The following is a 27,538-nucleotide window of genomic DNA, read 5'->3' as shown; positions in this document are numbered from 1 at the left end:
TCCCTGTTGGTTTATTTGAACTTGTGACCACCTTTTCTTTCTGTTTGCTGCAGTTTGTCAAACTCATGCTGACATGATTTCTAAGAATGTTTCCCTACATACAAAATTATTATTTTGCTTATTTTCTGACTGATGCCTCTGTAATTACAGCACTTACCACTTGGACTTCTGTTAGTTGTCTCATGTTGCTTTGAAAACTTGTTGGACAACTGAATCATGGTGGCAAATGGCATTCAGCCAGACAAGACCCACAACTGTAGCAGTGTTTGTTACAGAGTCCAACTGATATATTAGCAGACTGATATCATCGGCCGATATCGTCTTTAGATATCAACTACCTGTCCCACAATGTTGCACTTTGTTTATATTATAAACCAATTTGTTTGTTTCGTTTTTTTTAATCGCACTAGCACAATTCTTTTTTAAAAAAAACATCAATGTATTATATTTTGTTAGCTGTATGTATGCAACAGTATAGTATGCAAATAAATAAACTATGACTAGTATATCTTTGTTTTATGGGGTAATTTTGATGTAGTTTTGACACTTGTTTCACTGAATCCAAATACATTTTTCTGTTATAACATTTATTTGTAATGATTAATTAGTTCAATTTCCAGTGAAGTTTACTTTTCAAAATTTACCATGATTTTATATTAATCGTCACAGTTGATAAACATACAGTTAAATGATATAACTCAAATATCACATAACGCTCTGTCAAATTACGAATTTGTGTGCATTACTTAAAAAAAAAGTTTGTCGTGTTTGAGTAAAAAAAGTTCATTTAGAATTTGCAGACTTTTCTTTTTCTTTTTTATCTCTTACAGTAAATATCAATATTGATTTCAGCCTCATGAAATATCGGTCAAGTTCTAGTACTAAAAATGATATTTAAAATTGCTAAATGGCTTTGTTTTGTTTCCATTATTGTTGTTACAGACTCACACATATCTTCACTTCTTCTCAATCCAACATCAAGGTGAACATAAAAAGTTGTAGGATAAGTGATTACTTGAGCAAACAGTTAAATTGTTCTTTTGCATTTTGAAAACACTGCTGAACATTTACAGGTGTAATAAATCTTAAGACCCTATTGAGGCCCAGCAGAAGACTCATTAGATTGATATCAGTAAAAAGGTGAAGTGCATGCAGCTGCTGCTTCATGTCTCTTTCTGAGTCTTTTTTAAACTTTAACTCTCCATAGATCTCGCTGAGGTTTTTTATCCTCCATGGTAAATTTACAGCACACACTAATCTAGGCTGACAGTGCATTTTCATTGCCACTACGAAAGGCTGCAATAACACACCACCTAATTGAACGTTATATTCACTCAAACACACTTAAGGATAAGTGGGACTCCAAAATATCGTTTTATCTCAACCCAGTCATTTGAAGTTGCAGCCAAATGTTGCCTTCCACTGTCACTGCCAGCAGATGGATTGGGTCAACTGCAGTCCCATAATCCTCTGCTGCTCAGACAGGGTTTTCATCAGGAATGGATGTTTTAAGTGGCTCTTAACTCTCTGAGTGCTTTCATCTGCCCAGCAGCCCCAGGGAAGCTTTTTATTGCCTTTTAGCCCTCAAACATGTTCATCACTGTGGCATAAGGGATAACTTATCCAGATCATATTATTACTGTTAGTCCTGTTGGACACAAACACACAGCCATGATGGTAAGCAGGTGTGCTGAGGTGAAGAGGGGCATGTCAGGTTGCTATCTGACAGATAACATTTTAAAAATCCACTTGCATTTCTAAAAAGTGCATAAATAATTTGGATGATCTCATCTTCTTTATATTTGGCACAACAGCTTGTTTTTACGCATGTGGTTTTCCATGCACACGTGGAGTCAAAACATGTTTTCCACTCAAACATTCATATTTGCTGCACTTCCATGGATCAAAGTCAATTCATGTAAAAAGTTTCTTACCCAAAAAAGCAACGAGGAGCAGTGTAGATGACGGCCCCATTCCGCACTTTGGAGGGTTTGAAACGAGCTTGGTGACACTGGGGACTTTGGGTTTTCCTTTTACGCAGCGTCCTTAATTATTCCTGCACAAATCCTCACATTGTGTATCCAAAGCGTGGAGCAAACACTCCTGAGATATCCGAGCATCATAAAGCAACACTGGTTCGCCACAGAGAATAAAACCCTCCGCTGTAAATCTGAGGTTCAAAACAAACAAAACGCTACAAGAAAACGAAGTAAAAGTCCAAACTTCACTACGGGACACTGTGGAGTTCAACGCTGTCGTTCACTGCTGAAATGAAGCAGCTCGGTTGCTTTTACGCGCGTCCTCCTGTGCGTCCTGGAGGAGTGTTTGTACTTGTGTGTTCACAGACTGGACTCTTCCTCCGCCTCTGTGGAGACTTTAGGGGCGTGGAGTGGGTTCAAGTTTTCTCCCCTTAGATGCATACTGCAACAAAATTAATGTACAAGATGTGTTGGTCAACTGTTGAATCTGGAGATGTTTTGAGTCTTAAAATATCTTCAAATCAATTTAAAAATAATTTCATTATTACTTAATCCAAACTTCCAAAGCAGCATCAACATCATACCATCATAACATGATGGTGCCATATATATATATATATATATATATATATAAAACAATTGTTCAATAACTTCCTTTAAAATGACATTTACTTTTTCACTTTATTCTACTCTTTCTTTTTGTCATTATTATTATTGTTATTTATTTTCTTGGTTTTGTTGTGGTTTTGAATGTTGAGGTTGTTTTCTCTAAGTGTACTTGATGGGTTTGTCTGCAAGCTCATCTACTTAAAAGTTGGTTTATAGACTGTTGTAATTACAAACAGTGGATTGCATATATGAAAACAGCCTTGAAAAAAAGGAAAAAATAAAATATTAAAAATAAAAATAAATAAATAAATAAAATGACACTTTACAAGCAAAATCTTCAAATTCAAAACTGAATTAAAAATAAATTCTGCCACTCCATGCATATTTTTTTCCACCAGGTTTGAAGAAAACCAGATTTTTAACTCCATTCGAGACAATTTTTGCAGTGAAGATGTTTTATCTATTCATACCTTTCATACAGAGGGCAACTCTGGGTGTCTGAAAAGTGAAGCCAATGCAGAAGTGCCTTAAACTTGCATTCTTTCTAACAGCCAGCAGGAGGCGACTCCTCTGGTTGCAAAAAGAAGTCTGATTGTATAGAAGTTTATGAGAAAATGACGCTACTTCTCACTTGATTTATTACCTCAGTAAACATTGTAAACATGAGTTTATGGTCTCAATTGCTAGTTTCAAGTCTTCTTCAATACAGCATTAGAGTCTCCAGCTCCTCTTCATTCATCCAGTCAGCCACACTGACACTGAGCCAACTGTGACTTAAACACTGACTGCATCTGCACTAAACCATCAAACCTAGTTATTTTCTTTTACTATGTTTTCTGTCAATTTAAATTTACAATCACTGATTATAAGCAGCATTTTTTTTTTACAATTAGTCCATCTGACATTATGTACAGTACATGGGCTCAAACATGGTCAAATGTAAAGGTTTTTGTACTCGCTCTTGTTGCAAAACAAGCATCTGTTGTTGCAGTGATATTGGGCTGTTAAAATGGTTTACACAGATAGAATAGTGAAGGGGTAATCAAACTGGATTTGTGTTATTTGGGATTAATTAGTGATAAAGTTGTCCTGGGACCACACTGAGCCTCTACTGTTGAGTTTTCATTCTTTTCGTTTGTGTCCAACATCCTGCTTGTTATCAGTCATGATGAATGCCGCACATTTTTTTCGACCGTGGCCCTCAAATTATAGACCTTCTCATCATTAGCCTGCCTAGAGGGAGCGAGGGAGGAACAACAAAGCTTCACAGAGCCTTTTCCTCCCCGGCCACCTGTGTGTGTGTGTGTGTGTGTGTGTGTGTGTGTGTGTGTGTGTGTGTGTGTGTGTGTATGTGTGTGTGTGTGCGCGTGTGCGTTTGCATGTGCGTGTGTGTGTGTGTGTGTGTGTGTGTGTGTGTGTGTGCGTGTGCGTGTGAGAGAGAGACCTTGGCCTTGAGTTTCCAACTATCTGTCTCTTTTCAACTTGTGTCTCTCTGCTGTTGTGTCTCTGATCTTTTGACCCCGGAGGCGAGCGTATCCAGCTCCTCTTCATTCATCCAGTCAGCCACTCTGACACTGAGCCAACTGTGTTATATCTGCCTTTGAACACGGACTGTATCTGCACTAAAGGACCAAACCTATTTTTTTTTCTTTTACTGTATTTTCTGTCAATTTAAATTTACAATCACTGATTATCAGCAGAAATATATTATGCTTCTTGTTTTGATGAATTTAGAGAATAGAGAATGAGATCCTGTTAAAGCTCCACCAAACATGATTTGCTGATGTACGTTTTACTACAGTAGAACAATTATAAGTACTCACATTATAACATTATACATTTAACATTGTCAGACTCACAATGGACAGTTTAAAGAAAATGATCGAAATCGATGCAGCAGAACCAGAGATATTGTTTTTTTTTAATTTCACGCGGTCTTCTTCCTTGTGAAAACTTGGCAACTACATTACCCATAATGCTACTTGACCGCCAACAGTTTAATCAGAGATTTAAAACTTTAAAAAACGTAACTTAAACTTAATTACAATGACCTCTGCATTTAACCCATCCTAAGCATTTAGGAGCAGTGAGCTGCTGTAAAGCACCCGGGGAGTAACTTGGGGTTCAGTGTTTCACTCAAGGACACTGCGACATGCAGACAGTAGGAGCCGGGGATCAAAACGTCAACCTTGTGGTTAAAGAACGACCCGCTCTACCCACTGAGCTACAGCCGCCCCAAGATTTGGGTTTTTGTTTGACAGTAATCGGTAATATGGCCTCGAGCTGCTAGCCACAATCAGAGATGAGGAGCTACAGAGGTCTGGTCAACTCACTTCTTTCTAACACAACCGACGCTGACTCAAGTGACATCACTTGAGGTCATTTATCTGACTTCACACAGCTTCCTCTGTAGCCACAAACTGCTTTATACAACTTTTTTGCACATATACAGTAGTACTCCCAAAGACCTGTAAACAGACTCTGATGTGTAAAATCAGTGGAGTTCCCCTTTAAAACTCACTGACCAGCTCGGTAGGTCAGTCAGCACAAACTCTCTTTATTTTAAATTATAGCACAGAACCCAATGTATCCAATGATACCAAATATTTCAGACTGAGTTTTGGGGAAATGCGCACAAAATGATGTACAAGGCCTCTAAAATATTTCAATTCGATGTAAAGGTGGAGACATAAACAACCTGGGTCTGAGTATTTCACTCAGTGTACTTTAATGAAGAACAAGCTGATACAGAATTAAGACTGCAACTAATGAATACTTTCATTATTGATTAATCTGTCCATCAGATTTATAAAAAAAAATTGTTAATCTTTTGTCTATAAAATGTCAGAAAATAGTGATAAATTAGTCTTAAGGGGACTGTTTGTAACTTTTTAAGCTTATAAATGTAGCGGGGCGCCACACATGCGCGTTCGCATATGCGCGCTCGCGTGTGGCCGTAGCCTCGTCTCCGCTGCCTGCTTACCTTCACTCAGACAGAGCGCGCGTTCTCGCGTACTTGCTCCACCTCTACTAGACGTGAACGCGCGCTCACTCCACACTGCAGAAGAGTTAGTTTAGCTCTGAGAATATCTAGTGAATGTACAGGGGACGTTTGTGCAGAAATAAATGCTGCAGCTCTGTCTTGTGAAGTGACGGGGCTCCTCCACGTGTTACGTTGTCGTCTCGTTACCGACCGGGTGCCGGTGTCTCCCTGCGGCTGCCGGCTGCGGTTGGGAGGCGATAACGTAACTCGTTGAGTAGCCCCGCTGCCTGAGCCTGCGCTGAGGCAGGAAAAGCCAACACTAGGATCAGCATTGATTCATGGAGAGACCTTTGTCTGGTCAGCTAACATTACTGCCAAGCAGCTGAAATATAGAGTGATATTGTGCTTTTAGCTGACGTGTGTCGCCTCACTGTTTTGAGCGATGCTCGTTCATGTCTATTTAGAGCGAGCAAGTGCGAGCTCGACGCTGACTTTCGTTGATTTCACGGCCACAGGTGTCGCTGTTAACAAGCATTTCTGAAAGTTACAAATAGTCCCTTTATGTGAGAAAAATTTGTTTTTTTTGCAATTCACAGTTATACGTATAAAACAGAGAAAGGCATCAAATCTTCACATTTGAGAAGCTTGAACTGATCAATATTCCGAGTTTTTGCTTGATAATTAAGTCAATTAATACAAAAGAACCTGTCAGACAGCGTGGAAGAAGATCATTTTTACCTTAAACGCACTTAAGGGGAAACTAAAGAGCACATTTTTTATTTTTAGGGTTTAAAGGGTTGATACACTTTTACATATGTATTGCTTTCTATTTCAGTCAACTTAAAAAATGTTATGGCCAAACTATTTTTTGCAGTGTAAAGTTTACATCCATGCTTTCACGTGTAGAGAGATGATAGTGAAGGAGGCCCCGTCGTACACAGAAACAGTATTTCACGTGCTTATCCAATAATCCTCCAATCCTTAATCAGTAGAGCAATGCTCCACTGAGGGAGTTCTAATTAATTTCTATTGTTTGGCGTCTTAACCCTCACGGCTGCCTCCCTCTATACGCTCCATGGTATTTGCTCTTTTTCCTCTAATCCGGGATTCACGCTCTGGGAGAGTGAGTCCAGCCCTCCTCTCTCTCTCTCTCTCTCTCCCTCAATTCCTTCTTTTCTCAAGATCCGGAAAAGCTGCCGAGCGAGATCCGGACAAACAGACTGATGGGATTTGCAAGAAGCCCGGAAGGGGTATTAATAAGAAGAGCTGTATAGAAGGAGAGGCTGGAGGCAGGGAGGTGAAACTGGGAGGCTTGTTCTGGTGTGTTGACCCCTGCGTTGTCCTGTGTGGCTAATCAAAGCATCACTGCACTCTCTTTGTGTCACGGCAGGAATGTGATCTATGAGAGGTGGAAATAAGACTGCTTTGACTGTCAAAAGGCTCAATGGGACAGTATAACCAGTGAAAACCTTGTACCCTCACATTTCCTATAGGGAATGTTAATATTATGATTATTCCTGTAAACTTGTTATTCCCTCTTTAAAGGGATCTTTCTAACATGTTTTTTGCATTAAGCCTTTATCATTAGTGTCCCTAAACATGTCAGAGCAGATGAATGTGAGCGGGGACATTTCAAAGTTGCTGTCTCTCTCTGTTTCTGATTAAAGCTGTGTTCTGAAGAACTGGATGACTGCGCTGTTTTCTGTTTGCCTCTTTCTTCATGTCTCCCCGTAGACGTTTGTGTCATTTTCTGGAGGGCGCTGTAAAAGGCGTAGCGAGAAGGGCGAGGCGCGCAGTGATCATAAAACTGAGTTATGGGATGTTAATTGTTTAACTGTTGATTGTTTGTTACTGTAGATCAGGCCAGCGGAGTTACTGACAGCAGTAGTAATGTGTTTTCAGGAACATGTTAGCAATCATCTCAAGTTTAACCTCTTCAACTGACTTACTGGTGGGTCAGACAAACTTATGCTGTGCACCCAAACGTTGCTCAAACTCACAGGATCTTAAATGCTAGAAGAGACCCCAAAGGTTTTAAATAATGTATATAAAGGGAAATGTATATAAAAGGATGCACAGGTGCATTTAGTGGAGCAGGCAGTGGGCAGATGATTTTAAAGCTACTTAAATCTGCATTAACCATAGACTGCATATAAGAAAGGGACGTAGTCTCCGTGACGTCACCCATTGCAGACTGCCCTTTTGAAGCCTTGAGTTCGGCATTTAGGCCCTCGCCATCTGTTTTTTTGCAACCATAAGTGACACGAGAGGGTGGCGCTAAGTACAGCTGTACGCTGAATAAGTCATTTTAGTCCACCAAAATATTACAATTAACTTATAATTAACCCTAAAGTTCTAAGAAAAAAACAGGGACAAAACCGAGACTGGACAACGCAGTGGTAGCAACCTATCAATCACAAGGTAGCCACGCCCTAAAGCATCCCCTGCTTTATGGTCTATTTGACTCTAAATTGGATCATAATTTACAAAATGAACATCATGCTGTATTGAAGAAGACTTGAAACTAGTGATTGAGACCATAAACTCATGTTTACAATGTTTACAGAGGTAATAAATCAAGTGAGAAGTAGGCTCATTTTCTCATAGACTTCTATACAATCAGACTTCTTTTTGCAACCAGAGGAGTCGCCCCCTGCTGGCTGTTATGAAGAATGCAAGTTTAAGGCACTTCGGCACTTGCTTCACTTCTCAACGCCGGAGGTTCCCCACTGGCATTAACACATCATTTGGGCACTTGGCAGCAGAAAAAAAAGTCGGAAACAAAACACTGACAACTTCTAAGTTGAGATGGAAAACGTGTTAGCAAACAGTTGCTTATTTACTCAATCAGCAAATACGCAGAAACATAGCATTCACTTGGAGTTGTGTACTCTGTTGTATATTCAGCTCTGTTATAAGTCTCCACTAACTCCTAATGGATATATCTGGCTCTTTAGTGGCTAAATATACCTAGGTGTTAACTTTGTCAGTCAGTTTTTTTAGAGCCTGCTGTGGCCAGAAACGATGCTGATGAGAGCGGTGAGAGTGAGCACAGTAAAGTTGTCAGCCACAAAATCAAAACAATGAGCTGAAAGATGCTAAAATGCTTCGTACAGCGGAGGGGAACGGCAGTTATGTGATAATTCCCTAGGAGTTAAATCCAATCAAAATGAGCAAGTTTCAAGTCACTTTCTTTATACTGAATATTAGTCATGGCTATACTGTTCATATATTCCCCTTTGGGTATAAGAGAGATTCACCCTGCAAGAAAAACTCAAGTACCGTGAGATTTGTCATCTTTCAAATAGAGAGTATACTTTTACTTGATTTTCTGGCCCTCTCAGCGTCTTTCTCGGAACAGCTGCCATCGATCATGCAGTTAAAGGAGCACTCCAATGATTTAGTACTTCAATTCCATAAAAGTTGTGGGGAAATGAGAGACAGATTAAATGAGGAATGGTCAAAATCTGTGCAGCAGAAGCCAAGATATCCTAACGTCGAGCTTGAAAAACACTGGATCCTACAATTCCCATAATGCAACTCAATAGCCTGTTTCAGTGGAGCCTCCGAGTCTGATTCTCAAACTCAACATTTGAAATCCCCAGTTTGTAATGCAATGTTTAGACGAAAAAAAGTCTTCAAGTCCTCACCGGGATAACCCCGATTACATCACAAGGAGTTATTTTCTCCTCCAGAGTCACAGACGACATTATACAACTGAGTAATTTTCATGAATAAACTGAGACAACGCTTGTGAAATATATCTGCGTTTGCTCCAACTGCAGAAGGACAACTGTGACACTCGGCAGTCAAACAATGAGTCAAACTATCGAGGTGGCCCCCGAGCTCAGTCGAGAAGGCCTGGCTCCAAGTTCTGTTTCAATATGGCCGACATCTGCTGCTGCAAAGACAATTGAAACAGTACAGTTAAATCAATCCAGACTGGGAGCGGGAAACACAGAGACAGAGAGAGAGGTGGAGGAGGGGAGAGAGGTCTTTTCATCTGTGTTGCGTTGATAAATACTCCCATGTGCAATGAGAGATTCCATTGTGTAGAACTGCAGGGTCAAGGAGAAATTGTCCCTGAAAAAATAATAATAAAAAAAATCACAGAAACAAGGGAGACAATAACATGCAGAGGCTGAAACACAATTCCTGCTGTCTGCATCTTGTTTTCTTTTCCCTCAATCATTTAACATTTTTTTAAATATCATTTATAAAACCAGACTTTCATGACCAACTTATAGTAGCTTGAAAAAAACACCCCCACGGGAACCCCCACAAACGTTTGTAAGGCAACAAGCTTTTGAGCGATTACTTCCTCCTGGAGAGCTCCAGGTCTTCATGCGGGTGTGAGGTGATTGACAGTAAGCAGAGCGTAACGTAATGCAGCGCTGATATGAAAACACTCAGCCCGGCTCAGAGCAATAATGATAAAATTGAAACATTGACAGATCCCATAAGCTGTCATGTTTTCTGTGAAGGATTGTTTACCTAAGGCGATTTTCAGGACGGCCGAGGTTGTTTTTCATAGTGAACAAGAATGAGCTGCAGCACATGGCTCCTTCTGACGGAAGAAAAAACAACAAAATGATAAAAGTGGAAAGAAGGGGGAGAAGCTTAATTGCTGGCACAAGCCGAAAAAAGATAAAATACTTGAAATTCGCAGAAATCTATGATGCAGCACGACCCTTTCTCCCTCTAAATCAACCTAAAAGAGGCCTAAGCTGCTCTGCCAGTCAGGATTCTTGTGGTTTTTGTGGCCTCTGGCCCATCCAGCGGCCTCTGGCCTTCTCTGACAGGCCCCCGTTTGTCCTCCGTGGTGCCAGCTGCTCGGTGAACACACAGGCTGACTCGACATCATCCTGCTCTGCATTAAGAAGAGGAAGCAGAGGCCTTCAGCCGAACTGAAGCAGCAGTGATTTATGCTAAAAGCACAACCATAACCATAAATATACACGATGGATTCTTCTAGTGACCAGAAAACCAGCTCTGTAGGTACTAAGTATTTGAAAAGAGGGGATAAAAGGAAAAAGAAAAACAAGAAGAAGTAAAGCTGCCAGTGTGCTTCTTCAGAACTGCTGGAGAGCTCAAAGCTCATGCGTTAATAGCCCAAAACTCAAATTGTGTGCCTTTTGAAGACTGAGGACAAAATTATATCGGAACCTTTGTACCAACTTTGTCCGTAGCATTTATTGTTTTAAACATTTTGGACTAAAAAAAGGTCCAGGCGTCGACACTCGATCTCACAGGAAGGTGCATAAATAGCTCGACATTCAACACGTTCTCATCTCAACTTGTCATACTGCCGCGTCATGCCCCATGGTGTCACTAAAAGTTTAGGCAACAAAACCACTTAGTTAGGTTTAGGAAAAAACTACAGTTGGGCTTAAAACTACTACATCTGTGAAGTGAAAATGACACTGAACGTTGTGAACACGGGACACGAATGAACAGCTGATTGTGACGTGAAAGCGAAACATAACGGCGGTCTCCTGGACGAAAGCCCTGTGTGTGTTGGACCCATCCACCTCCCCTCCCGCCCGCCCTGGTTGTGGCTTTCCACTCTTCAAACTACGTCACCACACTCCCGGCGCACTTTCTCTGGGTGTTTACTGTTGCCGCGAATGGGTTTACATTGCAGTCAATGGAAAACCTGGTGCATCTCAGCTCTGAGCATAGCATTTTTACACGATGGATTTACATTGCAGTCAGACTACATGGTGTACAAATGGCACGCCAAAGCAAGAACAGCGTTCTTATTGCACACTAAATGCCTTGGGATAAATTTCGTGACTATTTCACAGACTGCTGTGCGATGTGTGTGCAGAATGTCTGTCGGATTACTACTAAAAGTCGTAGCACGTTGATCCCAATGGGGGCCACGGATTTAATACAAGTTTTTGATTTGGATTTAATGGACATAAAATTCTCACTGTTTAAACAGTTTTGAAACCATCTGTCCAACAAGTCCTGATTAAAAAGATAGAGACAGCAGATGTTGTCCCATGTGTTAACAGCATTTTGTTCAACATAATGTTTGCGGGGCAGCATCTCGCCACAAAACATGAAAAAGGAATCAACAACAAATGACAGTTCTGTTGAAGGGTTGCCACGAAGTCAGATCTAGAGATTTCATTTCATTTTTGTCCAAGTGGTTTTCCCCTGGATGTGACAGGCAGCTGCATGCTTCAAAGGCTTTGGCATGAGTCTGGGGAGGAGGAACAGAAAGCCACGAAACGCTTCCTGACTATCCAGAACGTTCTGCTCACAGGTGGCAGGAAGATGAGCGAAGAGGGGCCACACAAATCAGACGTCACACTGTGGATTCTGATGATGCCGGGAGATGAAATACTCCCCAAAACGCATCCATCACCGCCTTTTAAAGCCACGCCATCACTTTTAAATTAGAAGAACTTTTTTTAGACCTTGTTTTCACCCAGACATGTTGATGATATTCTTATTTATGGGAGGGATTTAGGAAGATGGGAGTTTAGAGTCATAAAAAGAACTTTTCATATTAATAAATGCCAGCTAGTGCCAGTTAATAACGGTTTTATGTTTGCATGCTGTAAACATCTATGAGATGGAACATCTTGCGCTGCACATAAAATGATGTATTTTATGTTTATGGAAGTTGTTTGTAATACGTAGATACAAGAGACCACAGCACACATTGTGTCATTAAAGCAAAAAATGTCAAAGCAATACATCACCGAAGTTTAGAAGCTGCTCCGGAGCTTTTGATGGTATCAAATTAACTTGGTCTGGTTGTCATTGAACTGTCGATGTTTATACACTTTAAGGACTTCTTGTCCACGTTGGCATAAAAGCTGAGATTGAACAAAGTCTTTTTTAAAACTAAAGTCAAAAGTTGTTGCTGAATTGAAGACAAACATGAATCTTGCCAATTATTATTTGAAATTCAGGGAGGCTAAACACACAAACCTTTAAAAAATGGTTAACGTATTACAGTTAAAGCGTGATTAAAATAAGGATCTGTACGTTGAAGGGAATAAATAAGTCATCAGTTATTAGTGCTTTGCTGAAAATACAAATTTGATTGTTGGTAATCACATTTCCAACTCGTCGCATATGGACTTTTAGTCAGGAATGTAAATAAATCAACGTTGACTTTTGGTTTCACACGAACAACGGTTTCCTGGTTTAAAGTCCTGTGTTTGTTTGACCCATCCATCCACCCCGTCCCCCTCCCTATGCAGACATTGTGGCTTTTTAAACTACGTCTCCTGACTTCGGGAGCACTTGCTCTGAGCGTCTAATATTGCCGTGGACAGGTTTACAATGGAGTTATTTGAAAGCCCAATGCGTCTCATACAGATGCTAAAGGGTGCCTTGTGTGTCAGTATCAGAAACATGTTCTCACCCCAACTTGTCACATATACCAGCGCTTTGTCACGCCCCTTGGCTTTGCATTATTTTCAGCAACAAAACCACTGTAATTACCCTTGGCGTCACTTTAGGTTTAGGCAACAAAACCACTATAGTTAGGTTTAGGAAAGAACTACATGGTTGGGCTTAAAACTACTACATTTGTACACTGAAAATCACACTGAACGTTGTGAACAAGGGACACAATGTAACAGTTGAATGTAACGTCACACACGGAACACATCCCCCTCTCGTCCCGCCCGCCCTGTGTGTCTCTTTCGCTCTTTAAACTACGTCACCAAAGCACTTTCTTTGAGCATTTACTGTTGCCGCGGATGGGTTTACATTGTAGTTAATGGAAAGCCTGGTGCATTTCATACCGGCACTAAAGGGTGCTTTGTGTGGCAGTACCGAACGCCGACGGCCGTGACAATGCTTTGATTTTTAACGCCCTAGGAATGAGAACGGGCTGGTATCAGACCCGAAGGGCCCTGAAAAAATTTCAGTATTTGATGACTTGGGAATGAGACCGGGCTGGGTGATCAGGTGACTGGAGATTAAAGTCAACCAAAGCCATGTTGTACTGTATGTTATCCTAGGCCACCTAAAACGTAGCTGTCACGCGATTGTAAAGTGGGTCTCATTTACTTTATTTGCCTGTTTACCCAGCCAAAATGAGTCTAATTATTATGCAGAATGTAACTTTTTATTAATCTAAATTTAAGCAATTGCCTTGCCATTATTGATACAAATGGTTTCAGGCATCCACAATTATGCAAAACATGTATAATAACCAACCCACAGCTGTTTCTACATTATAGTTTCTATGAGAATGTGAGCTCTTTTGGTATTTATGAGTTTTTTTCTATGTTGGCGTTTAGACAAATTCCTGTCAGCCTCAGCCCCCTCTGTGGACTGACAGGTGGATTCGACCTCTGCACTCAAAGTTTCTCTCGCTGGCCCGGAGCAGAACACATTTTGACCCTTCATTGGATTTTCAGAGTGATGAGGTCAACAGTGTTTGGCTCTGTAATGATGTTGTGTGGCCGGCATATTTATTTCTCACCACAGCGCTGCAGCTGCAGGACAGGCTTTACTTTTAGCATGTTGTGTTACTACGTTATTGGTCTTTAAACTTAGAACCACAATTTATTTTATTGTTTTTAATTTAGCCTTATTAACAAAAACAATGTGGATACAAGTTTCATTTCAGGTCACTTCTCTGGAGGTTATCAAAGGGCATTCTGGGAGGAAATCACTTAATAATGTAAAAGACCAGGCAAGTTAAACTACAACACGTCATCACAACACAACTGGAAAGGACTTAATATAACAGTTTTATGATATAAAACTGTAATTGGGATATTTGTATGGACAATGTTACTGTCATCTTGCATTATTTTTCTTGTAAGCACAAGATCGAAAGTATGAAGTTATATTTATTTGAAAATTTTAATAAATTGACTGTAATTGATAATTATTCACATTATTCTGAGATTCCAAATCTGGACAAACTGCACATTGTTTGAAAGCACAAAGCCTCACAATATCAAAAACCAACATCACTGTGACTACAGTTTCTTAAAGGTCCAGTATGTAACATTTAGGGGGCTCTATTGGCAGAGATGGAATATATTATAAGTATGTTTTCTTTAGTGTATAATCACCTGAAAATAAGAATCACTGTGTTTTCGTTACCTTAGAATGAGCTGTTTATATCTACATAGGGAGCGGGTCCTCTCCACAGAGTCCGCCAAGTTGCTCCGTCATGTTTCAACATTAGCCCAGAGCGGACAAACACAAACACTGTTAAATTTCCTGGTTGGGCCGGAGTCGATAACGTTACTCTCTCCCTTCCCAGCGCAGCACCGCCAGCAGCTCTTTTCCCCCAGGAAATTAGATTTGGTGTAGCTGTATTGTCATCCGGGAGGTAACAGTAGGGCTTATGGCTTTTACACGCTGTATAATGCCAAAAAACAGGTTGAGATAACGAAAAGGAGAAAAAAAGGTGTGAAAATGTGTCATAAGCCGGGACAAATGCAACAGAATTATGACCCCGGGTGGAAACTGGAAGAGGGCAATGAAAAACGTGAGTCTCCTGGGAAAATCGGGAAGGTTGGCAAGTGTGCGTTACTCCCTTAGACACAATAACATGGGAAAATATGGTCCAGGTTGAAAAGTTACTCTTAAGGAGTTTAAATGCCCATCTATGTCGGTAAATGTTAAACTTGGTGTTCTTGCGTTGTAGCTCTACAGCACTGGTGGGTTTGAACCGATAACCTTTCCACCACCACCAACGCTCCACCCTCCTGAGCTTACAGTACTTTCATATGTTACCAATTTAGATGCTTCAGGGCACAGACAAAATGTAATTTAACGGCAATTAATTATCATTCACATCGATTGTCACAAACGTGTCTGTGCAGAGCAAATTTGCTCTGTGAGTTTCAGCTGTTGAACACAAAGAGCAGCAGGAAGCTGCAGGTACACTCATGTTTGTGCTTTGGTGCTTTTGATTGACGGGTAAATTGCTAGAGGGTCACATTTCAAAACGTACCATCACACCCCCTAACATTTGATCTTTCTGTGTGGGTGTGTGTGTGTGTGTGTGTGTGCGTGCGTGCGTGTGTACGTGTACGTGTCTAGGCCTGAAGACAGGAAAGGCATTATGAGGATTTTTTGATCACCGCTGATCTTTTTAACAGTGTGGATTTGTTTGTTCAAGGACTTCCAAGCACACACATAAGACTGAGGTTGAGGTTAAGTTTCATTGACATAATTGTATAAAAATGATGTAACACTAATACAATAGAAACTGACAACAAACTAAAGAGCTTAAAAGCGTCTTGCCAAAGCCTGTAAAGCAGTAAAAAAGATGAGCGTGGGAGCCAAAGTCAGACTATCTGTGCGAGTGAAGTGGTCAGAGCGCGGAGATTGATGGATTCTCAACGAAACACCGCTGATGTGCGCTGCAAGTTTTTTCCATGAGCAAAGACAGATTTGCGGTGTGTGTGTGTGTGAAACAGAATGTGTCCCAGATTTTCTCTCTTCTTCTTCCTCCCTCTTCGCTCTCCTCTCTTCTCTGCGGGCTGGATGGAGGGAGCTTTGATGTGGCACTCTGTCAGTGTTGTGACCGCAGGCCCAAGAGGAACCAGATGCTCTTTGGACTGGCTTGTGGTGGAGAGGCATATGTATAAATAAAAAAAGAGGAGAGAAGATGGGTGTAGGGGGAGAAGTTTACTGTAGAGGTTTCCTGCACCAAAGCAGACAAAGCAGGATGTCTTGGTCGCGTAACAGTCTACAGAAAACAGCAGAGATGGACATAAATGTTCTCTCACTTACGGCACGGCAACTATCGTTTAAGGGTTTTATAGCCGGAAAACATCAAGTTCTCAGCATACATGGATGTTGTATTTGGGTTAAAGCCCCCAAAAACAAGCACCAGGCTGAGAGCATCGTGGCCACAGTTGTAATTGCATGTCACATGATGAACTTGGGCCCAGAAACACTTCTTCCCACACTGAGCCATCACAACACATCTTTAAAAAACAGCTCAATATCCACCTGTTTAGACTTGCCTTTATATTTTTCTTATTTCAATTTCTATTTTATGTTGTTTTAATCTTAAGTCTGTTAGTTTTTTTCATGTTGGTTACCTTATTTCTTTTGTGAAGCACTTTGTGATGTTCTGCTCTTGAAAGATGCTCAATACACAAATCCGGTGAAGTACTGGAAGTGAACAAGTCGTCATTACTGCGGTGGTGTCTTCCTACAGTACGTGCATGTTCGAATGTAAGTTATCCTAAGAAGTGTTTTCTACTTTTACCTTTACTTTCTATGTAACGTTAATTTTGACAACAATGTCTAGGAGTTCGGGAAGAACCTGTGCGGTCCTCAGCTGCCCAATGTTAGCCTAACATGGTCAAACATCAGTTGCCCAACGTTAGCCTAGCATGGTCAAACAAGTAATGTCATCCGAGTTAACACTGCTTAACTAGCGTAGCTAACAACATTAATGGGCTGAGACACTGTCTAGGGGCTGCAGAGGTACAACAGAATAAAATAACTCAATCACAAATCTGTGGCATTATTGTGAAATATAACGTTAGTTGCTCTGAATAGGGCAACCTAATGACCACAAAGAAAACATCAATTGGTTGGCATCACAAACAGAACATGCACAAAGTGTCTGCTAACCATGTTTACTGGTGACTCTCTGCGTGGTGGGTGCTCGTAGTCACGGCAGCTGTGTCCTCGTAAAAGCTTTCAATTTTACTCTAATCAATTTTAAATACGTACTCATCTGTGTTTATTACCCAAAGAAGCAAATTCATAAAACTAATTTGTTTACAGTTGTTAACTGAGTGCCAGTGTATAGGGACAAACCTCTTCACAATTCTCAACCTAATCATCTCTTATTACAAACTTTTACAAATTCACACTTTGATCCATTAGAAAAAGAACAAAAAAAACAAACAATTGTTCTCAAATAAGTTTAAAAAGCAAATGGAGGGGTTAAAAGTAAAAAAAAAAAAAAAAGGAAAGTTAGTACGAGTAACCACGAACGCTTTTGGCTGAAAGTCCCCAGTTAGTAGGCCTACTGTTAGCAGACTGTAGAATCACAACGACTTGCAACTGCAGTAACGGCAGCAGCACTACTTACTTACATACTAACTTATTTACAAAGGAAAAGTATTATCAAAACTCATGCCTCATGTTCTTCTACTTCAGTTTGCAGTTTCCTACATTTCCCAGAATGACTTGTGGCTACACCCAAAGAACATGCCTGAACTTGCTCCTTTAAGCTGTGGGTTTTCTGTGTAGGTGGAGGGAATGATGGTGGCAGTAAGAGCAAGACAGCAAAGGTTATTCTGGTCCCAAAAAGGGAAAAAGAAAAGTGTTGTGTCTGTTAAAGGTTCTCTATACAATAGTCTGAGCATTAATATAGCAGCAAACAACTATTTGCTATGTAAAGATATAGAAGAGTAATGTCTACCTGAGCAGAGAATGAAGTCACTCTCCCTCTGTGTGTGTTGTAATCAGAGCTTCTCTGTGCTTTGTTGATATAGCTGGGTCGGCCGCGCATGCTTTTAGTGCATGTGAGCGTGCCCACTGGCTAGCTCATGGCCGCTGCTCTACACTGTGTTCATACGGGGTCCCGACCAATTGTGTCATCGCAGAAGCGTAGCGCCCACCCTCCAGTTCGCTCTTAACACTGTTAGCTCCGTCAGCACCGTTAGTTGCGAGCCGGTGGCTCAGCAGTCGCCATGTTAAGAGCCACATGGAGCCAATAGATATGCTCTGAATTTTCGAATTTAGCACCTTTAAACAAAATGCAGCATGTTTTGCTGTTTGTTGGGAGTGCAGTACATTGAGACTACAGTCTGTGGGAGAACTAGTCTTTCTGCATCTTATGCAATTCATTTCTAGAAAGGAGATGAACCCTGAAGTTTATATGTTTGCAATTAAGATCATGCCAGAATAAGAAAAACACCTTACAAAACAAATAGACCCTCGAAAATCGACTGTATCTCTGACAGTTGATAAAAAAATTAAGAAATTCGGGTTGACTTTTCCTCTCAGGACACTTCAGCAGGCTGGATATTTGCTGACACAGCACGTTTTTGTACCCCGATCCTGTGTTTGAAGGACAGTCTGTCTGACCACCAGGCCACCAACAACCACACCAGCATCAGCAGCATGACAGAACACAAGCTGAATCAAATCCCGTCTCCTCCACGACTCTCCATAACCGCTCGTACTGTAGCATTACACAAACCTCATAATAGTTTTGATTTATGGCCCTCATGTGACACTGTAGAGTTTGGCAGGAAACCTACGCAGCTCCGTGTTTGGCTTCGGCCACAAAAAAAACAAAGGCGTACATTAAGAATTTCCCTGGGGTCGCCACTCAGTTAATGCAGCTGAGAAGACATGAAAAGCAACGAAAGCTACAGATGGAGAGATTGATCTGACCTCTTCATAATGATGCTTTCCCATCTCTGTCTGCTTAGAGAGGAAGGAAGGATTATGGCAGGAAGAACGTCAGTATTTTCACCATTTGCTTCCTCTCTCTGTTTCTTTCTTTCCCTCTCTCTGTGAGGCAGACGTGACATGAAGTGTTTATCTCGCATGTCAAATAACTGTTTATGCAGTAAACCGAAGCAGGGCAACACAATGGCAGGGTAATGGATGCTAGATGCTAAGTACAATGGAGCAATCCAACTGTTTTGATTGGAGGGCAATCGAAACCCGACAGAGAATAAACAGGAACAACTAAGAGCTGATTTTGTTTATTAAAGACAAATACAGAGAGCTGTTTTGTGAGCGATAGTGTTTGAGCCGGGCTGCCGGGAAATGTCAAGAGGTTTTAAATGAGCTGCAGGATCAGCATCAATTTAGTGATAGTATAATTATGCATAGAGTTTGCCCTGTTGACATTGATGCAGAGGCGTATTGACAAATTTACAATACAACCTGACTTACTGGTACCAAAGACCACATAACATCACATGAAGTCCAACGAGAGAGTGAAAGACATACTATGAGACTATATAAAGTTTTTTGCAGCATTTCAGGCCTCATTGACAGCAGATAGTAGCGACAGATAGGAAACATGAGAGTGAGGGGAATGACATATAACAAATATCCCTTGCTAGAACCAACTGCAGATGTTGTGATTATATTTGATTTAATCACGAAGCCAACAGGACAGGATGCCCCGAGAACCACCTTTTTTTTTTAGATATAACAATTATAAAGTTCTAATTTCATTCAAATTAAAATGATTCACAAGTTTTAAGAGATTTGAAATTGAAACTGAAATGTGGGCCATACAAAATGTGATTCATTGCATGTCAACTACACTTGTGCCAATAAATTCAACAGGAAATAAGCAGATTATATGATTAATAAAACTTTGATCCACGTGTACCATGTTGTGTTTTATCAGCAGTAGAGATAGGGAATGACATATACAAGGTGCCGCGGTCTGGACTTGAACCCGGGATGTTATGTAAGGGATAATGTGCAGAGAGCCGGTCATTGTTGTGAAAAATGTATTTCACAATGACCCACTAGCTGTACATTATCCTGCATATTACATGGCTACTTACTTAAGAAATCAATAATTTTACACAAAAACGGTCCGCCAGAGTCCAACATCAGAGCTGCGCCCATAGCAACGGTCTGCTATAAAGAAATAACAGACCATAGAACGCCGCGATTGACCAATCAGAATTGAGTACTTAACAAAGCCATGTAAGAGCGACACTCTTTGTTTATTTTGGGGCTTTCTGGTGGAATGTAGGCAGTTTATGGTGAGTAGCATTATGACATGACTGCCTTGTCCACAGTACAAGACCAGATAAACCTTTTGCTTTCTAAATTTGTGATTTGCAATCTTTTCCATTTGAGCAATGTTTTTGCTTTATTTCAGCTTTTTCAAGTTTCTTGCATTTTCCAAAATGATTTAATGTGCAAATTAAAAACGAGCCCGAAAAACTGGTGGATGGAATAGTTAGACTGTATATAAGAAGTGGATAGATACCGTGACGTCACCCATTGGTTTCCATCCTCGAGTTTGGCATTTTGGCCGTCGCCATCTTGTTTTTTTGCAACCAGAAGTGACACGAGAGGGTGGAGCTTAGTACAACCAAACGCTGAATAAGAAATTTTTTAGGTGGCCAAAATATTACAATTCACTTTCATGAACTGAAAACACACTGTGAAAGGGTTAAAGGACGGACAACACCCTGACTGGACAACGCCGTGGTAGTGACCTGTCAATCACAAGGTAGCCACGCACCTAAAGCATCCCCTGCTTTATGGTGTATTTGACTCTAAATGGGACCATAATTTACTAAATGAACATCATACATTTGACCATGTTTGAGCCCATGTACTGTACATAGTGTCAGATGGACTAATTGTGAAAAAAATATGCTGCTGATAATTAGTGATTGTTAATTTAAATTGACAGAAAATATAATAAAAGAAAATAAATAGGTTTGGTGCTTTAGTGCAGATGCAGTCAGTGTTTAAGTCACAGTTGGCTCAATGTCAGAGTGGCTGACTGGATGAATGAAGAGGAGCTGTAGACTCTCATGCTGTATTGAAGAAGACTTGAAACTAGCAATTGAGACCATAAACTCATGTTTACAATGTTTACTGAGGTAATAAATCAAGTGAGAAGTAGCGTCATTTTCTCATAGACTTCTATACAATCAGACGTCTTTTTGCAACCAGAGGAGTCGCCCCCTGCTGGCTATTTGAAAGAATGCAAGTTTAAGGCACTTCAGCATTGGCTTCACTTTTCAGAACCAGAGGAACCAACCTTATGTGTCTCTAATCCTAGTGTTCGACTATGATAAGACTACTTTAGAATAAAGAATATAAAAAGTATAGCCTAATGACAGCTGGAATTATGCATCTGTGAAGACACATCATGTAAATGTCTCTGTGGACTTATGCAAAGAAGGGTGTTGTGGGTAACAGTAGGTCACAGCTGTGTGCCTTAGTAAGTTAGCCTAGCTGACCTTTCAGGTTGTTCTCAAGTTTCAAGACAGATTTGCTGTTTAACTTGCTAAAATGTATAACCACGAATGCCATGATCATGAGTGAATGAAACATAAATTCATGCCTCAGACAAATTGTCGTGTTACCAAAAAGATGCTGGTTTAAGAGATTTAAAATGAAGACTTTTCCAGTCAGCTTCGAGTTAGACGAAAGTCCTTAAAACTATGCCAGTGGTTTGTTTTATGTGGAAGAGTGGTGCCCATTTAAGGATCCTCTTTGGTTTCCCTCTTAAAGATCAAAGGGTCTGAGCTAATCTATTTGACTGAGCCCTGCTGTCTCCACGACAACAAGATCACAGACAGGAAGCCTGTCCTTCCTTCACGGGACCTTGTCATCAACAATGCAACCACTCAGCAGTGTCTGACTCTCCCATAAGTCACTGTGTGTGTGTGCATGCATGGCTGTTTGCACTTTTGGGTGCATGTGTTTGTAATCCAACTCCACAAAGCACAAAAAACTTTCTTGTTTTTTCCTTCAGTGTGTGCATGAGGGCATGTTTGAAGAAATCTTTTAGTTTTGGAGCGATACACAATCTTTGCTACCCGTTTTTTTATCTGCAGGTGTGTGTGAGTTGTGTGTGTGTGTGTGTGTGTGTGTGTGTGTGTGTGATGTAAGTGAGAGAGTGTTGAGTTCTGCTTCAGCGACCCAGAAAACATCTTTAAAGGCTGCGTTCTTGGGTCACTATGGAGCCCCCTGTGTTTGTCCAACACATGATTAGAAACTAAGACGATAAGCTTTTGGTCTTTCACTCAGAGAAGGAACAAAGCATTACCACATTATATTCACAGAGTCTTTCTTTTGGAAGGAAAGTTATTTCTATGATGGGATTCTTGCATGAAACTTTCTAACACAATTTTTTTATACACATGCATTCTCTGTGTGTGTGTTTATAGCTTTTTATTATGAAAACAAAAATCGCACAAATCTAAAGAGTTCAGTGCTTCAAACAAACTTATTTGTGCAAAGTGTGATCCAATCACATTTAAAGGTAAAAGTGTTTGTACCTGTTCTGAATTGTAACGCTGGAGGGCAGGGCAAAAAGCTTACTGTCGTAGGGAGCCAAACTTCTGGGTTAAAGGAACAGTGTGTATTTAGGGGGATCTATTGGCAGAAATGGAAAATGTTAATAAGTATGTTTTCTTTAGTGTATAATAACCTGAAAATAACAATCGTTGTGTTTTTGTTATCTTAGAATGAGCCATTTATATCTACAGCTGGTCCTCTCCACAGAGCCGGCCACCATGTTTCTATAGTAGCCCAGAATGGACAAACCAAACACTGGCTTTAGATAGGGCCATATGCGTTTTTACATTCTCACGTCGACCACCGTAGTTCTCCTACGCGTTTGGCACACAGGAGAAGTTTCAGTTGGTTCCAATCTGCAACCTCACTGCTAGATGTCGCCAAATCCTACACACTGCACCTTTAAAAATGTAAAGTTAAACAGTAATTACTTTGCAGCATCTCGACAGCAACTTGGTTTCGTCCCTATCCATAAAGCCCAAGTCATTTTTCTTTTGTTTATTGCCTATTTTATTGTTTATGTTGTATTCCAATTTAAATATTTTGAATCTGTGTATACATTTTCTGTGTGTGGAGGGGCCTACAACAACACTTCATTGTGCAATCCTGTATTGTATAATGACAAAAATATGCACTTGAATCCTTGAGTCGAGGGGCCGTGGTAAGCTCAGACATGTAATAGTAATGCAAGACATTGTAATAGTTTTAGATAGCAATAAATTGCAGCTAAAAATTGGAAAAATTACTTAAGAAGAGTGTTGGTGAGATTTATGGATATGGACAAAGCCAAGCTGCTCTCAAGATGCTGCATAGTAATCATTATTTAACTTAAAATCACAATGGTTTATATTTTTCTAGCAACTGCTATAGTGGATGTGACTTAGGATATGGATTGTTAACCGCAGGAACATGTTTCTTTTTTTTTCTTTAAGAAAGACAGATGAAAGAAATGTTCAATGAGAGATTGCTCTGAGGTACAGAAGCTTGTGGAACAGAGGCCGGGATGTGACATCAGGACTTCAGCTCTGTACAGTGAAGAATTGTAAAAAGGTGGATAACGGCACACACTTTTGGAAAGTTTCTCCTGGAAGTAGTTGTGTAAAGAATGACAAAATAGAAAACTAAGTTTAGACCCTGCCTCTCTCACATACTGTCTGAAACCTGGCAAACTGCTGCGTAAAGTACCCATGGAATGTAGGTTTCTAAAAGTTGAGAAAACTGTCTGAGCAGATCGTTCAATTCCAATCTCTGAAAGGTGTGGGAGGAGGAGGTTATAGAACGATCCCACAAGCAGTTTGTTTGAAGCATACGGACACCTTAATGGATAGTTCAGACTTTTTCCAAGTCTCCCTTGATACAATATGCCGAACGGTGAGAGAGTAATTAGTCACTGTAATCATTCATCTTCTCTGTTATTATCACGAAGAGATGCCCTTGTGCTGCGACTACACTGTAAGAAATGGGGGACAAAATCAACAGTTCTTGTTTGCACAAAAAGGCAGTCTTAAATTTAGCCAGCGCTATATGATTCTTCAGCAGGCTGAGTTAGTATAATTTCTATAAACAGATTCTGCATTCACATGTAGAATCTGTAGGCAATGGGACAAGATTATGGCATCGGAAGCGTTCTGGTTTCTGTTTGTCGTCTGAGTAATATTGACCAATCACATTCGAGCAAGCTTTGGTTGAATGCAGGTAAACAGTCCATGTGGAGAGCAAAAGAGGAAGAACGCATTGGCTGAAATGCAATCTGGGAACCCAACGGCTATCGACTGATGATGATTTACCTTTTTATTGGTTTAAAATCAGCTTGTAAACTGGCTACTTATGAAACAATGTGGTCGTACACGACGTCTCTCAACACCAACATTCATTCAGTCTCACATCTCAAGTTGTTGATTGGACTGTAAGCAATGAGCAACGCATGGAAAAGGAAGTCTCAGCCCAGATATCTGCTGCAGATATCTACAGCGGAACCACAGAAATATATCTTGTTGCCCCCATAGGCTTATCTGTCGTCAGACCGATAGCCGATGGATTCAGAGATTGGACTTGATACTTCGTCGCAGGTCAGTGAGGAAACACTGGGGAAACACAAATAGAGAATTTCGTACTAAAAGGCCCTAACTTTGGAAGATACCTGATCAATTTGGTTAACAGAAACCCCTTTCACACATGCACGGCAACCCTGAACTTATCTAGACTTTACCCGGAGGAGCAGGAAGATTGAACAGTCTTTACCCTGCCAGCTCCCTAGTACAAAGTCTGTGTAATGTCTGATTGAGCCCACGTGTGAATAGAGCCGGTCATTGTCTGGAGAATTCACAGTGAGTGAATGGGAATGTTGATGACATTGATATCACGCGGTTAGCACAAAACTAGAAGAAAACACCAAAGGGTGAAGAAGAAAGGTCATTTACATGAAGACGCTGACGAAAATGTCTAACTGGAGAGACAATGAGATTCGGGAACTTCTGTCAGTAAGGGTCGACACCGAAATCAGACAACGGCAAGAGACTCGGTTGTTTATGACCAATTGACGAACCGGCCATGTGATCGCGGTGTAATCTGCGTCATGTCCTGCCTTCTGCACACTCTACCCAGGCGCCACCCCTCGCCTAAACCAAACGAGTATTTGCAGTATGAGTACAAGTCTGACACAGACAATCTCCTGTTGTGTGCTACATGTTTGAAAGGGAAACTCCGGACAATGTCCCAACCTGATTCTCTGGACATTGTCCAAAGTTCTTATGAGAAAACGGCCACAGACAATCAATATTTCTGGAACTTTGATTTGGCTGGCAAACCAATGGAAAGCTTTAGTAGTTATCTACCCAAAAAGTTTCCAAAGATCTAATCTTATTTTTTCATCCAACTAGAGATCAAAACTAATTTCCTTCCCTAGCTTGTTTGTGCTCCTTAAGGTTTTCAGTTACCAGTGAGAGCTGTGAGCACAATGTGCAGATCATCACCTCACTCTCCTCGCAGCCATTGCCTGATGAGAACAGTGTGTGTGTGTGTCACAGACTTTTTGTCATCTTCAGACTGTTTCAAGCTGAATGTGAACAATATGATTTGGATGCCTGTAGGCCTTTACAGACTGGGAGAATGTGGGGTCTGTGTCCCATTAAGAATCTGTTATAATCTTATGATTGAAAGATGGAATGAGGCTGTGGAAGCTGGGGGGATCAGCTGCAGCACATTAGGACTTAAAGCCTGACAGATCTCGCTCTTCTGGGTTCAAGAAATAGATTCCATGCTGTCCAACTAACCGGATTTTTCCCTCTCCACTCCATCTTGTTTGCATAACACCAAGGGCTGGGCAAATTGAAAAGATAATCCCTATTCTTTTATGCATTACTGCGGGGTATGTGAGGCTTTGGGCATTGAACATTGAATGTGAAGCAGAGGCTGTGGGTGTGTGCTGAAGACATTAAATGTGAGCCCCATTTGTGAGCTGGATCAAACTGCATTCACAAATACTTTTTATGGCTTTTTTTAAGTACAGGGTGGTTTTGATTTACTCGTAAGTACATAAACAAAGTCATACTTTTAAAAGGTTTGAAAATTGGTGGTAATGGCTTTAAAAATTGTTAATTATGCTTTACAGATCACCAAAAGCCATTAATAAAAACAACATTTTGGCTGCCAAGTTGTAATAAAATCCCTTTGGCTGATATATATCCCCCTTTAGCCTAATAAGCGCTATATTTTAGCTAGCACTTTAATTCATCTTGATAGTATATTAGGAAGTGAGCCCTTTATTATTGACTTACTGACATTTATAACTACAAACATGATTGCTTATAATAATGTGTGAAACTCATGACCCCTTTATTAACGACTTACTTTTTTAATAATAAACCATCACAATTAATTAGATCAAGAGCTAGCTAAAATGACGAAAGAGTTAGCTAAAGCAGGTTATGTTAGAGGAGAGCATCTCCGCAGAAAAATTACAGCATTGTTTGTTTGTTCAAACACGTAAAACAACTCATATTTTTCTAACAAGCAACGTCTTGTGCATTGTGCAAATACTGACTCTTGTAGTGACTGTTGAAGGAATTAGTGACATTAGCCGTGTTTCAATTCACATATTTTTATGTGCATTTTGAAGTATCGCAAACGTCTATAAAACTTCTTCAAGTGTGCAATGGCAATGAATGATAAACCTCATCCCTTAATTATTGAAGTATTTTTTTTTAGATTCTGTCTACATCCGTTTGTTAATAACCTAAATTAACTGAAACCCACTGAGCTCAGTGCACTGTTTGTTGACACGAGAACAGGACGTGAGCAGACGGGCCTAACCACGCTGTCGAGTGGGCGACACTGCTGGGAACGTATGGCCTGTTAGTACAGCCTGAAGGCTTGTCGTAAATTAAATCCAAGTCAAAGGTACAGTGTGTAGGATTTGGCGGCATTTAGTGGTGTGGTTGCAGATTGCAACCAACTGAGTACCCCTCTGCTCACTCCTCCCATTCCAAGACTGCAGTAACGTGAGCCGCAGGGTGCAAAACCGTGGTCGTTCGCCTCGTTCAGAAGCCATCCTCACCATAATAACACTACTTAAGGAACAACGGAAGTCAGGCAGCGCTGGCGGTAACTCGGTTTTGCAATCTGCGGCTCACGTTACCGCAGTTTCACAAGCGTGTCGAAGAATTACGGTGGCCTTCAGGTAACGTAAAAACATGAAACTCTCGCTAGAGCCAGTGTTTGGTTTGTCCATTCTGTGCTACATGGTGGAGCAACATGGCGGACTCCGTAAAGAGGACCCGCTCCATATGTAGATATGAAGGGCTCATTCTAAGAAACAAAAACACAACAAAGAATGCAGACTTATAACTTCTGGTAAACAGTACCATTTGCTTTCTTTGGAAATGATTTGGAAATGATTTCATTTCTGCAGCAAAACATCTTGGGGTTTTACTTCAGCAACCTAACACAGTCCGCCCATCGGAGAGTCCAGATGTGA

General features: G+C 40.7%; 1 protein-coding gene across 4 annotated transcripts in view; it reads right to left on the bottom strand.

Annotated features, from left to right (window-relative positions):
- Positions 1 to 27,538, bottom strand: part of LOC141777572 (protein APCDD1) — a 69,506-nt gene that overhangs the window by 25,726 nt on the left and 16,242 nt on the right. For 3 of the 4 annotated variants that reach the window (XM_074651962.1, XM_074651960.1, XM_074651961.1), the window contains one exon: positions 1,935 to 2,421. The exons of the other annotated variant lie outside the window; for it this stretch is intronic. In XM_074651962.1, coding sequence (XP_074508063.1) covers positions 1,935 to 1,974 — 40 coding nt within the window. In that variant the 5' untranslated portion in view covers positions 1,975 to 2,421. The remainder of the gene's footprint in view (positions 1 to 1,934; positions 2,422 to 27,538) is intronic. 4 annotated transcript variants of the gene reach the window in all.

The sequence above is a fragment of the Sebastes fasciatus genome, chromosome 11 (assembly GCF_043250625.1).
Source record: "Sebastes fasciatus isolate fSebFas1 chromosome 11, fSebFas1.pri, whole genome shotgun sequence".
NCBI lineage: Eukaryota > Metazoa > Chordata > Actinopteri > Perciformes > Sebastidae > Sebastes > Sebastes fasciatus.
Note: the sequence above shows the minus strand (reverse complement) of the source record. Positions and strands in the feature narration are given on the sequence as shown.